Source organism: Heptranchias perlo, chromosome 1, assembly GCF_035084215.1.
Source record: "Heptranchias perlo isolate sHepPer1 chromosome 1, sHepPer1.hap1, whole genome shotgun sequence".
Classification (NCBI taxonomy): Eukaryota; Metazoa; Chordata; class Chondrichthyes; order Hexanchiformes; family Hexanchidae; genus Heptranchias; species Heptranchias perlo.
The window spans coordinates 194171168-194192411 of record NC_090325.1 but is presented as its reverse complement, the minus strand read 5'-3'; the positions used below and the strand labels follow the sequence as shown (position 1 = coordinate 194192411).

General features: G+C 45.0%; 1 protein-coding gene across 2 annotated transcripts in view; it reads left to right on the top strand.

Annotated features, from left to right (window-relative positions):
- Positions 1-829: 829 nt before the first annotated feature.
- dnajb14 (DnaJ heat shock protein family (Hsp40) member B14) overlaps positions 830-21244 on the top strand; it is a 40410-nt gene continuing 19995 nt past the window's right edge. Inside the window, exons 1-2 of one of the 2 annotated variants that reach the window (XM_067994512.1) lie at positions 830-1047; positions 16347-16524. In XM_067994512.1, the coding sequence (XP_067850613.1) occupies positions 915-1047; positions 16347-16524 (311 nt within the window). In that variant the 5' untranslated portion in view covers positions 830-914. Of the gene's footprint in view, positions 1048-16337; positions 16525-21244 lie in introns of both variants that reach the window. The other variant, XM_067994511.1, reaches the window with a different exon arrangement.

The window sequence follows — 21244 nt, the reverse complement described above, 5'->3', positions numbered from 1 at the left end:
TGGCTCCCGGTCCGGCAACGCCTTGAATTTAAAATTCTCATCCTTGTGTTCAAGTCCCTCCGTGGCCTCGCCACCCTCCCTATCTCTGTAATCCCCTCCAACCCTCCGAGATCTCTGCGCTCCTCCAATGTCAGCCTCTTTCGCATCCCCGATTTCATCGCTCCACCATTGGCGGCCGTGCCTTCAGCTGCCTAGGCCCTAAGCTCTGAAAGTCCCTCCCTAAACCTCTCCGCCTCTCTCTCCTCCTTTAAGATGCTCCTTAAAACCTACCTCTTTGACCAAGCTTTTGGTCACCTGTCCTAATATCTGCTTATGTGGCTCAGTGACAAATTTTGTCTGATAACGCTGCTGTGAAGTGCCTTAGGGACGTTAAAGGTGCTATATAAATGCAAGTTGCTGTTGGAGTTTGCAATTGGCAATGCAATAAAAGTCTGAACAGCACTGCAGTACCCTAACCAGTCACTGGAGGAGGAAACAATTCCGGTAAGATTTTTTTTAACGAATATGATCCCATTCTGCATTATCAACACGGGGCGACCACCTCTACCGTGAGGGTCGAGACACACGGGAAACATCAAACGCACAGCAAGAGGCAAAATCAAGGCGGGGACCAATAATAAATCTGGAACAGCTCGCTCCTATTGGTGCAGCAAGTCAGAGAGCGAGAGAGGACTCAACGATTCCCAATCTCCATTTCGACACCAAAAAATAAAGTGTTTATTTTTTTTGCAATAAAACCAGAGCTTCAGATATATTTCAGCGGACGGTGCACCCGCTGCCCAGTTGCTGTGCTGGGTTTTTTCAGCTTGCTCTGCTGGGCTGGTGTCCTACCTGCTGGGCTGTGTGTGTGTGGAATCTGCACATTTCCTGGTTGAGTGGCCGGGCGAGAGGTGGAGAGTGGGGGGTTTAAAAAGATGGAAGGAAACAGGGACGAGGCGGAGAAGTGCCTGCGGATTGCCAGGAAAGCGCTGCGGGCCGGCGAGCTGGACAGAGCGCTCAAGTTCCTGAACAAGGCGGAGAAGCTCTACCCGTCGGACGAGGCGAAAGGTGAGGTTGCAAAAAAAAAATTAAGGGTTTGCAAAAAAAAAAGAGGCCGAGGCTTTTTTTTGGGGGGGAGGAGGGCATCTCTTACTGACCGGGAGGTCGGGTCGGGTCGGGTCGGGTTGTGTTGGGTGTTAACGCTGTTGCAGCTGCCGCTCCCGGCGGCGGGGGGGTGTTTGCAGCGAGCGCTGGTCGCGAGCTCCCGGGGATCTGGGCTCCCGGGGATCCGGGCCAAGCTCAGCTGTCAATCAATCAGCCGGGTGGCTGCGAGACTATGCACCGTCATCTCTTCTGGGGCTTTCTTCTTGTGTTTTTTTTTTGTGTGTGTGTGTATTACTTTTTAATATGCAACGGCCCCAAAAAAAAAAGAGTAAATAGCGGGTCCCCCCCCCTACAGTGGTTTGCAATAATCTCGAATGATGTGGAATTCAGTTTATAGGCCGATTTATGCGTTGCAGATTTAACCGTGCAATGGGGGGGGTTTGGGTGAGATGCACTTTAGATGGTTCCTTTCCTCCTCTTCTTTCCCGGCCTAGATTTCGTCAGAAGAGTGCACGTGACTCACACAGTAAATGTCTCCTCTGCATGGAAGGTCCTTTTTTTATAAAAAGGATTTGTATACAATGGCCATCTCACCGGGGAGCTTTCCAACACATCCGAGGTTGCACCTTCCTCCTTATTGGCAGCGAATAGCTCTTGAAATGACCATTGAGGATTCTTAACGGAGTGCTCGTTTAGAAGGGCAAGGATGCAACAAAATGTTCTGTGCAGAATAAAGTATCGGTTTGAAACTTCATTCCTGTATAACTTGCAGTTTTTTAAAGATTTCGTGTATAGTAATACCTCTCTTTTTTGGTTTTCCAAAAGTAGTAATCGTCTCTCTGTCAAATACAACTCAGGTCCTTTCAGGAAAGTACTGGTAGGTTAGAACTGAGAGTGCATTTAACATAGAATCGGACAGCACAGTAAGAGGTCATTTGGCCCATCGCGCCTGTGCTGCCTCTTTGAAAGAGCTATCCAATTAGTACTACTCCCCTGCTCTATCTCCACAGCCCTGCATTTATTTTTTTCATTTTTAAGTATATATGTAATTCTTTCTCTTAAAAGTTGGATTTGGGGTTTTTAAAAATTAATTTGCTTGAACCTTCATTCTCAACATGTGGTCTGTAGGTGAATGGAGGGAAGCTCTCCAGTGTCATTGTGTATCAGCAAATATGAAAACAAAACTTGTTTTTGATTCATGATTCATGATTCACTGGTTCTGCATTTGTGTGTTTGTTGTCTAATACCTGGTGCAGGGGGTAATTTTATTTAAGTGATGGCTACCAGTCAAGTTTTTGAAACTTAAGTGATGCTGTGACTTGGAGCAGCATTCAGTCCATTTGCTTTGTGCAAGACTGTGATATAAATCAATGTATTTGTGCATTTTTTTATATCTCCAGTATATTTAAAAATCTTGTCTGTGTGCACTTCCTGTCTACAAAATCTTACTTCTGGTCACCTTTTCTGTATGAACGTTTTCCTCCATTATAAATTCCTATGTCTATATTTATAACTTCCTATGTAAACCCCCCCCTTGAGTCTCCCAGCTCCTCGGCCTCTACAGCCCATGGGGGGGGTGGGGGATCCTTTGTTATGAAAGATAGCAAGATTTAGATGTTATCAGCACACTTTTGGACCTATTGCTTAAAAATGTGCAAATCTACCCAATAACGAGTGCTATGGATGTTTTTTGGGGGAAACTCATTATCTAAGGGGAAGCTAGATAAGTACATGAGGGAGAAAGGCGTAGAAGGTTATGTAAGTAGGGTGGGAGGAGGCTCGTGTGGAGCACAAATGCTGGCATAGACCAGTTGGGCCGAATGGCCTGTTCGCTATGAATTCTATGTAATTCACATCTAACAGTGATATTTTATGTCCCTGATTACAGTTTTGTTTAAACATATTAAATGAGCCAACTGTGCCCAATGGTAAACATGCAATGAAATGATTTTAGGAAGAGACTAATTCCACTCAATGGGATATAATGTCCAAATCTTTCAAAACCATTATTTTAAATACAATGCAAAGGCAACCATGGTAGGCTGGAACCGGAAGGAGGTTGGGACAAGTTAATTTAAGGTCTTTGCAAAGGAGATACTAATTCAGGATTGTGGTTCAATAATTCATCACAGAAAGAAAACTCTTGAGGACTACTTGTGAGGCTGATTTTATAAATAGGAGATTTTACAGAACTGTTAACCTGAAGGGGTATAAGGACTGGTGTCATGGCTACCCTACCCTGGCCTGTCTGTATTACTGTTGATCTAGTATTCCCCTTTTTAAGGAAGTGGCCTACATGGACTCCCCTTTATGCCAAATACTGTTGCTGTAGGAACTTTCAAAATATATTTAATTTGGTTAAAAAAAAATGCTTTACCATCATCTCTGTGCTCACTGGCCTTTGTTGGTTTCTGCCCCCAACATCTCAAATTTAAAATTCTTGTCTCAGTTTTTAAACTGATGCATGTCCTTGCCCCTCGCTATCTCTTAGAACCTATAACACCCATTCCCCCCCCCCCCCCCCATTCTCTGTTCCTCTGACTCTGGCCTCTTGTGCCTCCTCTTTATCCATCCCACCATTGGTGGCTGTGCCTTCAGACGCTTAATCTCCACACTCTGGAATTCTCTCCCTAAATCCCACCCCCTCTCCTCCTTTTAACACCCTCCTTAAAACCCACCTCTTTAATCACCCTCCTAGTAACTCTTTGGCTTGGCATCCTTTTTTTGATTTATGCCTCTGTGCAGCATCTTGGGATGTTTTTCTACATTTAAAGGTGCTATCTAAATGCAAGCCATTCTTGATTAAATCTCCTAGATTATATAAATGTACATAAGAGCCCAATTTGACTCTCTTCTGAAAATAAATCACTAACACCTGTAACTGGCAGCAGTTACTATTTTTAACCAACCTCTCTGCCTCTCTCTCCTTTTTAAGACGCTCCTTTTAAAACATCCCTCTTTGACCAAGCTTTTGGTCGCCTGTCCTAATATCTCCATATTTGGCCCGGTGTCACATTTTGTCTGATTGATCCTGTGAAACTCCTTGGGACGTTTTACTACGTTAGAGACGCTATATAAATGCAAGTTGTTGGCTGGGTTGTGACTGTTTTCTTATGACTTTGCAGTACATCATAATGTAGACCAACAAGAGATATTGTGTCTGTACCTGAGTGAGTTTAGAATTTTTGCACAGTATTTATTTGCTACATGTACCCACAGAACTGAGCGGTTATATCGATCAGGAAAGATTGAACAGACTGGGGCTCCTCTTTCTAGAAAGAGCAGGCTGAGGGGTGACCTGAAAGGGTTCTTTTAAAATTATGAAAGTGATTGATTTGATAGGGTAGATGTATCGCTCCAGGTGCTGCACAGGAGGAAGCTATTTGGCCCACTGTCAGCCTTTTTGAAAGAGCTATCCAATTAGTCCTATTCCCCTGTTCTTTCCCTAGAGCCCTGCAAATCTTTCCACTTCAAGTATTTATCTAATTCCCTTTTTGAAAGTGAGTTCCACTTGTTGGTGAGTCCAAAACTAGGGGCCATAAATATAAGATGGTCACTAATAAATCCAATAAGGAGTTCAGGAGAAACTTCTTTACCCAGAGAGTGGTGAGAATGTGGAACTCGCTCCCACAAGAAGTAGTTGAGGCAAATAGAATAGATGCATTTAAGGGGAAGCTGGATAAACACATGAGGAGGGCGAAAGGAATAGAAGGATATGCTGACAGGGTTAGATGAAGTGGGGTGGGAGGAGGCTTGTGGGGAGCATAGACCAGTTCGGTTGAATGGCCTGTTCCTGTGCTGTAAATTTGATGTAATTCATTAAAAGGTATGTCACAGAGTTCTTATTCTAACTACTACTTGCTTTGTATAAATGGACTTTATACAAAGAATGTCCATTTTGGTTCATCTGTTGGTTCAATTAATTTTAATAGGGGTTTTGATAGAGTAGATGGGGAGAAACTGTTTCCAGTGGCAGGAGGGTCAGTAACCAGAGGACCCAGATTTAAGATAATTGGCAAAAGAACCAGAGGGGGAGATGAGGAGAATTTTCTTTCTTACACAGAGAGTTGTTATGATCTGGAATGCGCTGCCTGAAGCAGATTCATTAATCCCTTTCAAAAGGGAATTGGATAAATACCCAAAAAGGAAATATTTGCAGGGTTATGGGGGAAAGAGCGATTTTGGTGGGGGGGGGGAAACTAAGACTAAATGGATAGCTCTTTTACAAGAGATGGCACAGGTGTGAATGATGGTCTGAAAGGCCCCCTTCTGTACTGTATGGTTCTAGAATTGGAGAAAATGTGCAAAAATAACAAGATGGAGCGTAATATTTTGATTAGCACTGTGCATGTGGCACATCTGCTGCCTGTTATAGAGCAGGGGCTTCCCAACTCTGGCCCCTGAATCCAGGCAATCTGGCCCTTGAAGCCCAGGGAACGCTGTCCTATTAGCATAGATGCATTTAAGGGGAAGCTAGATCAGCACACGAGGGAGAAAGGAATAGAAGGATATGCTGGTGGGGTTAGATGAAGAGGGGTGAGAGGAGGCTATGTCTGTATTTGTGCCTGTATTTCTCATTCACTGTCTTGTTCTAGTTGAATTTTCTGGGCCTAAAGATTTGCTTTTTCTGGATAATTGGATCTGTTTTGCTCAGCAGTTTGAGACGCATGCTGATTAAGGGGAGCGTGATTTGGTACATAACGTGTGGTCCCCAGGGCTCAGTAGAATGCACCTCCGTGGCCCATGGAGACACAAAAAAAAAACTGTTGTAGCAGACTTGTGTTTTCTTTGGTTTAAATTGGAACAACGCGAGCGATAGTTCAACAGTAATTTCCCTTTTTTGGCTTTTGTTCTATTTATTGGCATTTTCTACATCTCTCAATGCGCGTATCATGGTATGTTACATCACAGAAGGAGGCCATTCGGCCCATTGCGTCCAAACCGGCTCTTTTTTGAAAGAGCTATCCGATTACTCCCACTCCCCTCCCACCATTTGCTCTTTCCCCGTAGCCCTGCAAATTTTTCTCCTTTTTCAAATATTTATCCAATTCCCTTTTGAAAGTTATTATTGAATCTGCTTCCACCGCCCTTTCCAGATTGTAATCCCGATTTTTGGATAGTCAAAGTTTCCTTTTTGAACATTACATTAATTTCCAGATCTAATCCCTCTTTTTTGATATATTTACACTGCCGGCCTCCAAATAATCTTGCTTTTGGATGGATGCAAGAATTGGGCACTTGCAGTGGCTGTTGGAATATTCAAAGAAATCATTTTTTTCATTCTTAAATTCAGACTTACATTTTTGCATGTTAATACAAGGCCCACAAATAATGGGCTTTTCCTCAAGAACACACTTGGCATTTATGTTTGACTTAAATAATTGTAGTCTTTGAGTGGAGTTACATGGTGTCCTGTGCATACAGTACATTAACTTAGATATATGCAAGTTTCATCATGTACATAGTTTTGAACTCATAGTCTAGTACTGGATTAGTATATGAAATGTATTCCATATGTTGTTAATAGAGCAATTGTAATTTATAAGGAAGACATCAGACCCGATGCTACTGTGTTTTTGGGGGGTATGCAGGAGGTGGGTGGATCTGGTAATTTGTAACTTGTCAGCTGTGGCTCAGTGGGTGACACTCCTGCCTTTGAGTCAGAAGGTTGTGGGTTCAAGTCCCACTCCAGAGACTAGAGCACAAAATCTAGGCTGCTGACAGTCCCAGGACAGTACTGAGGGAGTGCTGCACTGTTGGAGGTGCCGTTTTTCGGATGTGACGTTAAACTGAGGCCCTATCTGCCCCCCTCAGATGGATGTAAAAGATCCCATGGCCAATATTTATCCCTCAACCAACGTCACCTATTTTTTTTTTTAAAAAAAGATTATCTGGTCATTATGACGTTGCTGTTTGTGGGAGCTTGCTGTGTACAAATTGGCTGCCGCATTTCCTACATTACAACAGTGTCTATACTGACTGAAGACTTTATTGGCCGTGAAGCGCTTTGGGGCGTCCTGAGGTCACGAAAGGTGCTATGTAAATGCAAGTTCTTTCTGGTATAGAATCATAGAAAGGTTACGGCACGGAAGGAGACCGTTTGAATCCATATTGGCTCTATGCAAGAGGAATCCAGCTGGTCCCATACCCCCACCCTATCTCTGTAGCCCTGCAATTTTTTTTCCTTTGAAGTACTTATCCAGTTCCTTTTTGAAGGCCATGATTGAATTTGCCTCCACCACCCCCTTGGGCAGTGCATTCCAGATCCTAACCACTCGCTGTGTAAAAAAGCTTTTCCTCATGTCATCTTTTTTGGTTCTTTTGCCAATCACCTTAAATCTATGTCCTCTGGTTCTTGACCCTTCTGCCAATGGGAACAGTTTCTCTCTATCTATTCTGTCTAGACTCCATGATTTTTAAATTACCTCTCTCTCAAATCTTCTCTGTTCCAAGGAGAACAACCCCAGCTTCTCCAGTCAATCCACATAACTAAAGTCCCTCACCCCTGGAATCATTCCAGTAAATCTCTTCTGCACCCTCTCTAAGGCCTTCACATCTTTTCTAAAGTGCAGTGCCCAGAACTGGACACAATACTCCAGTTGTGGCCGAACCAGTGTTTTTATAAAGGTTCATCATGACTTCCATACTTTTGTACTCTCCCTCTATTTATAAAACCCAGGATCCCGTATGCTTTCTTAACCGCTTTCTCAACCTGCCCTGCTACCGTCAACGATTTGTGCACATGTACCCCCAGATCTCTCTGTTCCTCCATCCCTTTTAGAATTGTGCCTTCTAGTTTATATTTCCTCTCCTCGTTCTTCCTGCTGAAATGTATCACTTCACATTTTTGTTAAATTTCATCTGCCACATGTCCGCCCATTTCACCAGCCTGTCTTTATCCTCTTGAAGTCTATCACCATCCTCCTCACTGTTCACTACACTTCCAAGTTTTGTGTCATCTGCAAATTTGGAAATTGGAAATTGTGCCCTGTACACCCAAGTCCAAGTCATTAATATATATCAAGAAAAGCAGTGGTCCTAGTACCTAATACCTGGGGAACTCCACTGTACACCTCCCTCCAGTCTGAAAAACAACTGTTCACTACTTTCTGCTTCCTGTTACTTAGCCAATTTTGTATCCCTGCTGATATTGACCCTTTATTCCATAGGCTTCAATCTTGATAACAAGACTATTATGTGGCACTTTATCAAACTCTGTTTTGAAAGTCCATGTACACCTCATCTACCCTCTGTTACCTCATCAAAAACTCTTATCAAGTTTAGTTAAACACGATTTGCCTTAGCAAATCCATGCTGGCTTTCCCTAATCAATCCACACTTGTCCAAGTGACTGTTAATTCTGTCACAGATTATCATTTCTAAAAGTTTCCCCACCACCGAGGCTAAACTGACTGGCCTATAGTTGCAGGGTTTATCCTTACACCCTTTTTTTTGAACAAGTGTACAACATTTGCAATTCTCCAGCCCTCTGGCACTGCCCCCATATCTAAGGATGTTTGGAAGATTATGGCCAGTAGCTATGCAATTCCCACCCTTCCCTCAGCCACCTAGGATGCATCCCATCCGGATCGGATGACTTATCTCCTTTAATTACAGCTAGCCTTTCTAGTACCTCTATCAATTTTTAGCCCATCCAATATCTGAACTATATCTTCCTTTACTGAGACTGTGGCAGCATCTTCTTCCTTGATAAAGTCAGATGCAAAATACTCACTTAGTACCTCGGCCATGCCCTCTGCCTCCAATGAGTAGATCTCCTTTTTGGTCCCTGATTGGCCCCACCCTCCTCTTACTACCCATTTACTGTTTACATGCCTATAGAAGACTTTTGGATTCCCTTTTAAGTTTGCTGCAAGTCTATTCTCATACTTTCTCTTTGCCCCTCTTATTTCATTTTTCACTTCCCCTCTGAATTTTCTATATTCTGCCGTGTACTCACTTGTGTACTCACTTGTGTACTCACTTGTGTACTCACTTGTGTACTCACTTGTGTACTCACTTGTGTACTCACTTGTGTACTCACTTGTGTACTCACTTGTGTACTCACTTGTGTACTCACTTGTGTACTCACTTGTGTACTCACTTGTGTACTCGTCATACGCCCGTTTTTTCTGCTTCATCTTACTCACTATCCCTTTTGTCATCCAGGGAGCTCTGGCTTTAGTTGCCCTACCTCTGCCTCTAGGAATGTACCTAGACTGTACTCAAACCATCTCCTCCTTAAAGGCCACCCATTGTTCAATTAGTTTTGCCTGCCAATCTTTGATTCCAATTTACCCGGGCCAGATCCGTTCTCATCCCAGTGAAATTGGCCCTCCTCCAGTTGAGTATTTTTACTCTAGAGTGGTCCGTGTTCTTTTCCATAGCTATTCTAAACCTTATGATACTATGATCGCTGGCCCCTAAATGTCCCACCTTATCCCCCAGAACCAAGTCCAGCAATGCCTCCTTTCTCGTTGGGCTGGAAATGTACTGGTCAAGAAAGCTCTCCTGAACACACTTCAAAAATTCCTCCCCCTCTTTGCCCCTTATTATTACTATCCCAGTCTTATTAGGATAGTTGATGTCCCCACTGATCACAACTCTACGGCTTTTACACTTCTCTGTAATTTCTCTGCAAATTGGCTCCTCTATCTCCTTCCCACTAGTTGGCCTATAGAATACACCCAGTAGTGTAGTGGCACCTCCTATTGTTTTTTAACTCTAGATTCTTGACCCCTCCAGGACATTCTATCCTGGCACTACAATATTCTCCTTAACGAATACTGCCCCCCCCACTTCTTCCCCCTTCCCTAGGCAAGTATTTTAAGTTTGATTCCTAACTCATTCAAAGAGATGAGATCCTGTGGCTCCTTTTTTTTAAAAAGAATGGATTAGTATTTCAAAAGGAGCAGTCCAACCTCCCCCTCAGCACAGACAAGCAATCACCTATCCTGTACCTGGACCAAGGCACCACCACAGTTAGCCATAGAAATAAAACCGTAACCCCTGCCTATGGAATAATGGGGCGTGTGGGGGGTAAGAATTCTACCCACAGAAAAAATCTGACTGTGTAATATTAAAATGGCCTATAGAACGAGGAAAATGAAGAATCGATCAGATTGTGAAGACCTCCAGCATTCCCCCACCCACCTGCCCTGATGGCTTGGGATCATTCTGGACAGGAGCCAACCGGCACCTGCATGGAGACCCTTAATGTGTCGGGAGCTGTCCTTGGAACCCAATGGCGCATCTAGAAAGGGTTAAGGACAGGCTGCGTAGACTAGGCTCATGTTCCCTTGAGCCTAGGTGATTTTGAGGTGGTGTAATTGAGGTGTTTATGATGATTTTAAAGGAATTGATAGAGAAACTATTTCCTCTGGTGGGGGGGGGGGGGGGGAATAACCTTTTTAAAATTAGAGCTGGGCCATTCAGGGGTGATGTCAGGGAGCACTTCTTCACACAAAGGGTAGTGGAAATCTGGAACTTTTTTTCTCTCCTTCTCCTCCTCCTTTTTCCCCCCCAAAAAAAGCTGTTGAGGCTGGGGGTCAATTGAAAATTTCAAAACTGAGATTGATAGATTTTTTTTTCGTTAAGTAAGGGTATTAAGGGTTACGGAACCAAGGCGGGTAGATGGACTTAAGATACAGATTGGCCATGATCTAATTGAATGGCCTCCTCCTGTTGTAACTATTTCCCTGCCAGCTCTTAATTGTACAGCTTTGTAACTCGAAAGAAACAGGGGGGGGTGGGGAAACATTCTCTGCTCGTAACCTCCCTTCTCAAGTAATCATTTTAAGTGCCTGAAATTATTTATCTAGAATGAGCCCTTGGAGACCGACTGTCTTTCTTTTCCCAGTTCCAAGAGAACAGTTAAGTGATAAAATATTTTAAGTGCTGTGACCTTGTATATTTGTAATGGAAACGTGTGTATATATATGTGTGTGTGTGTGTGTGTGTGTGTGTGTGTGTGTGTGTGTGTGTGTATATATATATATATATATATATACACACTGCTATATTAAATGTGTGCGCACAAATTGCGAGTGATGCTCCTGTAGAACCAAGTCTTGCAAGTAAATGAACAAAAACCCAGCAAGTTTTGTGCTGTGCTATAGAAATCTTTGGTCTTTTGTTACCCAAAAGATATGATCAGTACCATAATCAGAACCAGTGTGCCCTTTTAACTAGAATACCTGGTAACATAGTCATAGTAGGTACAGCACAGGAGGAGGCCATTTGGCCCATCATGCCTTTTGAAATAGACAGCCAATTGAGTAATATTTTGAAGTGTAGTCACTGTTGACTACCGTGGTTCCTAATATTACAATTTGCACAGAGCAAGGTCCCACAAATAGCAATCTGATAGTGATCAGATCTGTTTTTAGGTGTTGGTTGAGGGATAAATATTGGCCAGGACACCAGGGAGAACTCCCCTGCTTCAAAATAGTGCCATGGAATCTTTTACCGTCCACCTGAGAGGGCGGACAGGGCCTCAGTTTAACATCTCGTCTGAAAGACGGCACCTTTAACAGTGCAGCACTCCCTCAGTACTGCACTGGGAGAGACAGCCTGGATTTTGCACTCGAGTCTCTGGAGTGGGGCTCGAACCCATGATCTTCTGACTCGGAGGCGAGAGTGCTACCCACCGAGCCACAGCTGACACCACCCCCCCCCCCCCCCCCCAAAGATCTAATTGCTAAAGAGACACCAGACAAGTTTAACTAGCAATTCAAGAATAAGTTAGCAAAACAAAAAGTAACAGCCAGGTATGACTAAGAACCTACAAGTGATTTAAGTCCAGCTGCTAAAGAACACTGAACTACAGCCATCATAACTTTTTCCAGGTAGTTCGCAATCTTCAGGAACAGACCCCGGTTTAAACACCCCTGATATTTCCCACAGTGTGTGTGTGTGTGTGCATGTTAATGAATTTGTCAACTCATTTATGGATTCATTAATGCTAATACACAGAGGAAGAGTCTTGTGTCAAACTTGGCCTGGTTTTTCTTTTTCGGAGAAGTACTTTGCTTCCTCCTAGTCTATCGGAGCCTCCTTTCCATGGGGACGACTCGTTGTCCGTTTCAGCTGAAGGATGTGAGCCAGCTACAGATTATCAGGAGGAGTTAAGAACGGGGCGGGGACAGGAAGAAATGCCTCACCGAATCTGGAAGGGAGAATGGGGAGGCCCCATCATACAGTCAGCTTTTGGGGCCTTGCAGGATAAAGCACAGCAGCGTCGAGGCCCTTCTGGTGAAGGAATTGTTTGATCTTGAATTCCAGCCAGCTATTGAATAACTCCGGGGGGCGGTGGGAACAGATCTCGAGGTGGAAATCTGTTCGATACTCTGGCCTGTTATTTCAAATCACTCTAATCAGGAGGACTGTGCTTCTTCCTATCAAAAAGGGACCTTCAGGACCTGTTGCAATAAGTGGAATTGCTGTGGTGCCCTTGATGCAGCTCAGGATCTCAACAGTCAATTGGTTATTATGACTGGCACAATCATTCATGTTGGCAGTTCAGGCAGAGACCATGTTTGTCGATTTGCAAAAAGTGTTAACTAGTTGCGGGCCAGCGGACCAGATGTGCCAAAACAGTCATCAAACGATGTGAAATATTCTGAAGATTATTAATCTCTGCAGCAAAAGTAGATGTGATGGGGGGGAAAAATTCTTCACTAACCACCAATCTCTGCGTGGGTTATTGAAGACGTAGCTGGGTAAGGGTCTCCATAGGAACAGGAGGAGGCCATTCAGCCCCTCCAACCTGTTTCACCATTCAATTAGATCAGGGCTGACCTGCCTTGGTTCCATAGCCCTTAATACCCTCGCCTAATAAAAATCTATCAGTCTCAGTTTTGACATTTTCAATTGACCCCCAGCCTCCTCAGCTTTTTGAGGGGGGAGAGCTTGTGTGAAGAAGTGCTTCCTGACATCACCCCTAAACGGCCTAGCTCTAATTTTAAAGTTATGCCTCCCTTGTTTTGGACTCTCCCTCCAGAGGAAATAGTTTCTCTCCATCAATTCCTTTTTTAAATCAGCTTAAACCCCTTAATCTCCTATACTCATGGGAATACAAGCCTAGTCTATGCAACCGGTCCTCATAATTTAACCCTTTTATCCCTGGTATCATTCTGGTGAATCTGCGCTGCACCCCCTCCAAGGCCAATATATCCTTCCTGAGATGCGGTGCCCAGAACTGAACGCAGCATGGGAGGGGATGCCTCCAACCCCGAGGCAGGAATGGGATCTGTTATTGAATGTCAGCTTGGCTCAGTTGGAAGAACTCTTGCCTCCTGATTCAAAAGGTTGTGGGTTCAAGCTCCTCTTCAGAGACTTGAGCGCAAAAGCCAGACTGACAAGTCAGTGCAATACTGAGGGAGTGCAACACCGTCACAGGCGCCATCTAATTGTGGGCTTTGGAGGCATAGAGTACAAAAGCAAGGAAGTTATGCTAAACCTTAATAAAATACTAGTTGGGCCTCAGTTAGAATATTGTCTAATTCTGGGCACCACTCTTTTTTAGGAAGGATGTCAAGGCCTTGGAGAGGGTGCAGAGGAGATTTACTAGAATGGTACCAGGGATGAGGGACTTCAGTTATGTGGAGAGACTGGAGAAGCTGGGATTGTTCTCCTTAGAGCAGGGGAGATTTAATAGAGGTGTTCAAAATTATGAAGGGTTTTGATAGAGTAAATAGGTTTCTACTGGCAGGGGGGTCGGTAACCAAAGGACACAGATTTAAGACAATTGGCAAAAGAAACAGGGAAGATGAGGAGAAATCTTTATGTAGTGAGTTGTGATGATCTGGAAATGCACTGCCTGAAAGGGCGGTGGAAGCAGATTCAATTGTAATTTTCAAAAGGAAATTGGATAAATACTTCAAAAGGAAAAATTTGTAGGGCTATGGGGAAAGAGCAAGGGGAAGTGGGACTAATTCGATGGCTCTTTGAGAGCCAGCTCGGGCACGATGGGCCGAATGGCCGCCTCCTGTATCATTCTATGATTCTAACCTGACTTTAAGATGACATTTGTATTTTGAGGTTGGTGGTAACGTTATTTGTATTAAAACCCTTATTCGTGCTTTTTGTTACCTCTGGGCTTGATTTCTCCAAAACTCCCTTGCTGGTGCACTAAGCTCCAGCCTCAACAAAATGTCATCTCATCCAGAACTCTGCTGCGCGCATCCCGCCCGGACTTAAGCTCTGCTGGTTTATCTCCCGGTCCTTGCCAACGACGCCTCGAGTTTGAAATTCTTGCTCTTGCGCACGGATCCCGCTCTGCCCACGCCTCACAACTTGCTCAATCCTTGTGTCCTTCGACCCTCAAACCGTGGCCTCCTATGAACCTCCCCCTTTTTTCTGTCCCACCAAAGGCGGCCGAACCATCCGCCATCTCAGCCCGACTCTCTGGGATTCTCCTCTTGGGCCTCTTCTTTTTCCCTTTTTTTAAACAGCTACCTATTTGTACTTTTTAGTCACTTTTGCCTCTCTCCCAGGAGATTACACGGAGGGGGAGGGAGGGAGGGAGGAAGTGTTTAGCCACGATGCTCTGGCCATCATGATGTGGGACAGGCTCGATAGACCAGCTGGTCTTTTCCTGCCTGTCGATTTTCGTATGTCACCTCTCCTCAGTCTCCCATTGCTGTTTGGTGTCTTGTTCTTCCCTGTGTGAAGCATTCCGCGAGGCTTTATATGTTGATGGTGTTGTAAATACAAATTGCTGCCACTTAAGGGACTTCAGTTATTTTGGATGTGAAACAAGAGTGTGTGCAACAATGGGCCCTTGTTTAGAGGGTTTGGATGCTTATCGTCAGAGTTGTGTTGAATCATAGAATGGTTACAGCACAGAAGGAGGCCATTCGGCCTGTCGAGCCCATGCCGGCACTCTCTGCAAGAGCAATCCCGTTAGTCCCGTTCCCCTGCCCTTTTTCCCCTGTAGCCCTACAGATTTTTTTGCTTCAAGTACTTATCCAATTCCCTTTTGAAAGTCACAATTGAATCCCCCCACCCCAAATTCAGGCAGCGCATTCCAGATCATAACCACTCGCTAGAAGTTTCTCCTCATGTTGCCTTTGGTTCTTTTGCCAAGTACCTTTTTTTTTAAAAAATCTGTGTCCTGGTTCTTGACCCTTCTGCCATGGGAACAGCTTCTTTCTATCTACCCTGTCTAGACCCCTCATCATTTTGAACACCTCTTTCAAATCTCCTCTCAATCTTCTCTGCTCTAAGGAGAACAACCCCAGCTTCTCCACATAACTTGATTTTTTTCCTTCTGATTTTTTTTTTCCTTTCCCTGTTCACTTTTTTTTTTCCTTGTTTGTGCTTCCACTGTAAAGTCCATTCTTTCTTAGCAAGCTGGAGAGTTGGGGAGCTATAATCAGAGGGTGTCAGCCATGGCTCGTCTCCTTTTTTGAGTCGAAAACTTGTGGGTTCAAGTCCCACTCCAGCGACTTGAGCACAACAATCCAGTGTAGTACTGAGGGAGTGCTGCACTATTGGATGAGACGTTAAACCGAGGTCCCGTCTGCCCTCTCGGGTGGACATTAAAGATTGCATGGCACTATTTCAAAGAAGAGCAGGGGAGTTCGCCCCAATGTCCTTGTGTGGGGGGAGGGGGGGGGGGGGAGAAAGAGAGAGAAGAGAGTCCAAAACTAGAGGTCATAAACATAAAATAGTCACCAATAGGGAATTCAGGAGAAACCTATTTACCCAGAGTGGTGAGAATGTGGAACTCGCTCCCACCAGGAGTAGTTGAGGCAAATAGCATAGATACATTTAAGGGGAAGTTAGATAAACACGTGAAGGAGAAAGGAATTGAAGGATATGCTGATAGGGTGAGATGATGTAGAGTGGGAGGAGGCTCGTGTGGAGCATGGACCAGTTGGGCCAAATGGCCTGTTTCTGTGCTGCAGTTTCGATGTGACACTTTAACCGTCTCCTACTTACCATTTAAGCACTTCACAGGTGTGTGAGAATGAAACGTCGTGAAAGGTGCTGTATAAATAAAAGTCCTTTTCTTTCTACGTGTGACTCAGCAGAAGAATTGGAGGGTTGAAAAGTACAACCGTGTTGGCAGGTGTGCAGATGCTGATTGGGTTTCCCCAATCTCTTCAGGGACCATTGCATTAGAGTGGAAACTGCCGGGTATTTGGAAGAAAGCTTTTTGCGCCCTTGTGTAGTCGGGAGAGTGATCTATTCCCTTGTCTTTTTTTTCCTCTTTTTTTCCCCCCCCTCCTCCTCCTCCTCCTGTTCAGCATTAATAGACGCAGTCACCAGAAACGGAAGTGCGGCTGGTGGCGGCGGGCATCGCACCGAATCGGGTAAACCGTACCACAGGAAGTCCGCAAGCAACGCGACGGAACATGGGGCCACGTCTGAGAAGGAGCACCGAGCCGATTCAGCCAAGGTCTATACGAAGGAGCAGCAGGAAGGGGTGCAGAGGTATGGATGGCGGGCCACGAAAAGTAATAATCAATGGAACAGAGCAGCTTTGTGTGTTACACGATGACGCAAGTGTACGGTTAATGAGACGTGGTCCGACACTGTCTGTGCTTGTTGTGAGCTCTTTAAAACTGGAGAGTTGTTACTTTTTGTTACAAGACCTTTTACGAATCTGGGTGTCCCGGGGAGACCGTCCTGGGTTCAGGCATTCCCTTAAGATGTCTGTACATCTCAGTTTTGTGGGACTTGCCTCATTCTGCTTTGTATCTACTCTGGACCCAGAGGAGTAGCAATTGGACTTGTCACCTTTTGTGACCTGAACCCGACATAGAATCTCACAACACAGTAGGAGGCCATTCGGTCTGTCGTGCTTGTGCTTGTGCTGGCTGTTTGAAAGAGCTATCAAATTAGTCCCGCTCCCCTGTGCTCTCCCCATAGTCCTGCAATTTTTTTTCCTTTCAAGTATTTATCGAATTCCCATTTGAAAGTTACTATTGAATCTGCTTCCACCACCCTTTCAGGCAGCGAATTCCAGATCATAACAACTCGCTGCGTTTATATATTTAAAAAAAATTCTCATCTCACCCCTGGCTCTTCTGTCAATTACCTTAAATCCATCTCCTCTGGTTACCGACCTTCTGCCACTGGAAACAGTTTCCTCTTATTTACTCTATCAAAACCCTTCATGATTTTGAACACCTCAATTAATCCTCCCCTTAACCTTCACTGCTCTAAGAACAACAATCCCAGCTTCTCTTGTCTCTCCGTGTCTTCTGCCTGTACGTTTCTTTGATCTCTCTGGAGGTGGGCTGAGTTGACACTAGATAAGTGTAGTCAGTGTTGTAATGTAGGGAATTGTCAGCCAATTTGCACACAGCAAGATCCCACAAACAGCAATGAGACAATAACCAGAGAATTTTTTGAGTGGTGTTGGTTGAGGGATAAATATTGGCCTAGGACACCTGGGAGAACTCCCCTGCTCTTCTTCGAAATAGTATCCATGGGAACTTTTACGTCCACCTGAGAGGGTAGACGGGGCCTCTGTTTAATGTCTCATCCGAAAGACGGGACCTCCGACTGTGCAGCGCTCCCTCAGTACTGCGCTGGGAGTGTCAGCCTGGATTATGTGCTCCAGTCTCGAGTGGGATTTGAACCCATGAACTTCTGACTGAGGCGAGATGAGCCACAGTTGACACCTGAACAGTGTTGTAGCTGCAACCTGGTATCTATTCTAGTCTCCGTGATGGTGACTAGGTCAGATTTCAAATGTGCCACTAACACTACCCAACGGACCCAAGGTAGGAGTCACCTGGTGAGTGTGATCAGCGGGCACCAGAACAAGGAATATTGCTGGCGCCATGAAGCAGCGTCTATAGTCCCCACGAAGAGCGTCCAAACTTACCAGGGCAAGAAGCAAATGGAAGTGCACAGCAGGTTGGTCGATGTCTGAAAGATAAACGCAGGTTAATGCTTGAGCTGTGAGCCCTCAAGTGGCGAACGGTGCAGAAAATAGTTTTCCTGCCGCTACATGCTGCTCTGTATTGTTGAAAAATATTATTGGCAAACAATCGTTTACATTTTTAAACCATCTAAATCAAAACCATTTTGTTTTTTGAGCAATCCCAGACAGGGCTCATCCAGTCCTTCTAGTCACTAATAACATGATTCCAACTGTAAAATACAGTGTAAACTGTTTATAACAGGCTGGCTTGTATATGCTTGTTTATCTTCCCCCCCCGACCCTCTTATTTTTAAGCGGCTGTCTTGATTTTTAGTCCTTACAATATCGTCAGTGTTGGGATCATCTGGTGTGTGAGCGATGGGTATCATGTGGTGCACAGCCAGGCAGCCATTACAGCTGATACTATTTGCATGTTTCAGTTTGCAACGTTGAGCTTCTAGACTTGTTTGCTGGCAGGACCTGTGTGCTGATGGGGGTTAGGTGAAGAGGGGTGGCCTATTTAGAATGATACAGCACAGAAGGAGGCCATTCAGCCCCTCGTGCCTGTGCTGGCTCTTTGAAAGAGCTATCCGATTAGTCCCGTAGTCCTAGAAATTTTTCCCCTTCAAGTATTTATCCAATTCCCTTTTGAAAGTTATTATTGAATCTGCTTCCACCGCCCTTTCAGGCAGCGCATTCCAGATCATAACAACTTGCTGTGTTTTATTTTTTTTTAAAAGTCTCCATCTCCCCTGTTTCTTTTGCCAATTACCTTAAATCTGTGTCTGGTTATTGACCCTTTTGCCACTGGAAACAGTTTCTCCTTATTTACTCTATCAAAACCCCTTCATGATTTTGAACACCTCTATTAAATCTCCCCTTAACCTTCTTGGCTCTAAGAACAATCCCATCCTCTCCAATCTCTTCACATAACTGAAGTCTTGCATCCCCGGTACCATTCCAGTAAATTTCCTCTGCTCCCTCTCTCTAAGATGTGGAGATGCCGGTGATGGACTGGGGTTGACAATTGTAAACAATTTTACAACACCAAGTTATAGTCCAACAAATTTATTTTAAATTTCACAAGCTTTCGGAGGCTTCCTCCTTCCTCAGGTGAATGTTGTGGAAATGAAATCTTCGAATCCTTCGCATTTATAAATCACAGAACAATGCCTGGTGATTACTGCCCGTTGCCAAGGCAATCACAGTGAGCAGACAGAGAGGTGTCACCTACAAGGCCACCGAATATACAAACCCCCAAAAAAAAGAGAGGGGCAGAGACAGAGACATCCGGAAGGAAGACAGCAAATGACCCGTTATATTAAAAACAGATAACATTTGTTCGCTGGTGGGGTTACGTGTAGCATGACATGAACCCAAGATCCCGGTTGAGGCCGTCCTCATGGGTGCGGAACTTGGCTATCAATTTCTGCTCGACGATTTTGCGTTGTCGTGTGTCTCGAAGGCCGCCTTGGAGTATGCTTACCCGAAGGTCGGTGGCTGAATGTCTTTGACTGCTGAAGTGTTCCCTGACTGGGAGGGAACCCTCCTGTCTGGCGATTGTTGCGCGGTGTCCGTTCATCCGTTGTCGCAGCGTCTGCATGGTCTCGCCAATGTACCATGCTCCGGGGCATCCTTTCCTGCAACGTATGAGGTAGACAACGTTGGCCGAGTCACAGGAGTATGAATCCTGCACCTGGTGGGTGGTGTCCTCTCCTGTGATGGTGGTATCTGTGTCGATGATCTGGCATGTCTTGCAGAGGTTACCGTGGCAGGGTTGTGTGGTGTCGTGGACGCTGTTCTCCTGAAGGCTGGGTAATTTGCTGCGAACGATGGTTTGTTTGAGGTTGGGTGGCTGTTTAAAGGCGAGTAGTGGAGGTGTGGGGATGGCCATAGCGAGGTGTTCGTCGTCATTGATGACATGTTGAAGGCTGCGGAGAACATGGCGTAGTTTCTCCGCTCCGGGAAAGTACTGGACGACGAAGGGTACTCTGTTGGTTGCGTCCCGTGTTAGTCTTCTGAGGAGGTCTACTCGCTTTTTCGCTGTGGCCCGTCGGAACTGTCGATCGATGAGTCGAGCGTCATATCCCGTTCTTACTAGGGCGTCTTTCAGCGTCGGTAGGTGTCCATCGCGTTCCTCCTCGTCTGAGCAGACCCTGTGTATTTGCAGGGCCTGTCCATAGGGGATGGCCTCTTTGACGTGGTTAGGGTGGAACCTGGAAAAGTGTAGCATCGTGAGGTTGTCCGTGGGCTTGCGGTAGTGAGGTGCTGAGGTGCCCGTCTTTGATGGAGATTCGTGTGTCCAAGAAAGAAACTGATTGAGAAGTAGTCCATGGTGAGCTTGATGGTGGGATGGAACTTATTGATGTTATCGTGTAGTCTCTTTAGTGATTCCTCACCGTGGGTCCATAGAAAGAAAATGTCGTCTATGTATCTGGTGTATAGTGTTGGTTGGAGGTCCTGTGCAGTGAAGAAGTCCTGCTCGAACTTGTGCATGAAAATGTTGGCGTATTGGGGTGCGAATTTGGTCCCCATGGCTGTTCCGTGTGTTTGGGTAAAGAACTGGTTATTGAAGGTGAGGACATTGTGATCCAGGATGAAGCGGATGAGTTGTAGGATGGTGTCTGGAGATTGGCTGTTGTTGGTGTTGAGTATTGATGCTGTCGCAGCGATGCCGTCATCGTGGGGGATACTCTAAGGCCTTGACATCCTTCCTAAAGCGTGGTGCCCAGAATTGGACACAGTGCTCCAGCTGAGGCTTAACCAATGATTTATAAAGGTTTAACATAACTTCCTTGCTTTTGTTCTCATTTTGTACTTTAGGTTTATAGCACTGAAACAATGATCAGTCACATTGCAGTAAAGGCTAATTCTGCTCACACTGCAGCTAATCCAAAAGTGAAGAATTTTGTTCCAAGCTTAGAGTTCCAAACTGAATCAGTTGCTTAAAGTAAACGTTAGCTTCCAATGGAAGCAATAGATTTCCCATCAGACTCCATGGGTTTGGTTTTAGGTTCCAGGTTTTGTCTGTCGTAACCCATTGTTCACCAGTCTACTCCCGTCAATTGCTGAATTTGAATTATCTGTCAATTTGAATTTTTTTTTTTCCTGCACCTCCCTATCTCTGTAACCTCCTACAACCCTCAGATCTCTGCGTTCCTCCAATTAGGGCCTCTTGCGCATCCCCGGTTTTCATTGCTCCACCATTGGCGGCCGTGCCTTCAGCTGCCTAGGCTCTAAGCTCTGGAATTCCCTCCCTAAACCTCTATGGCTCTCCAC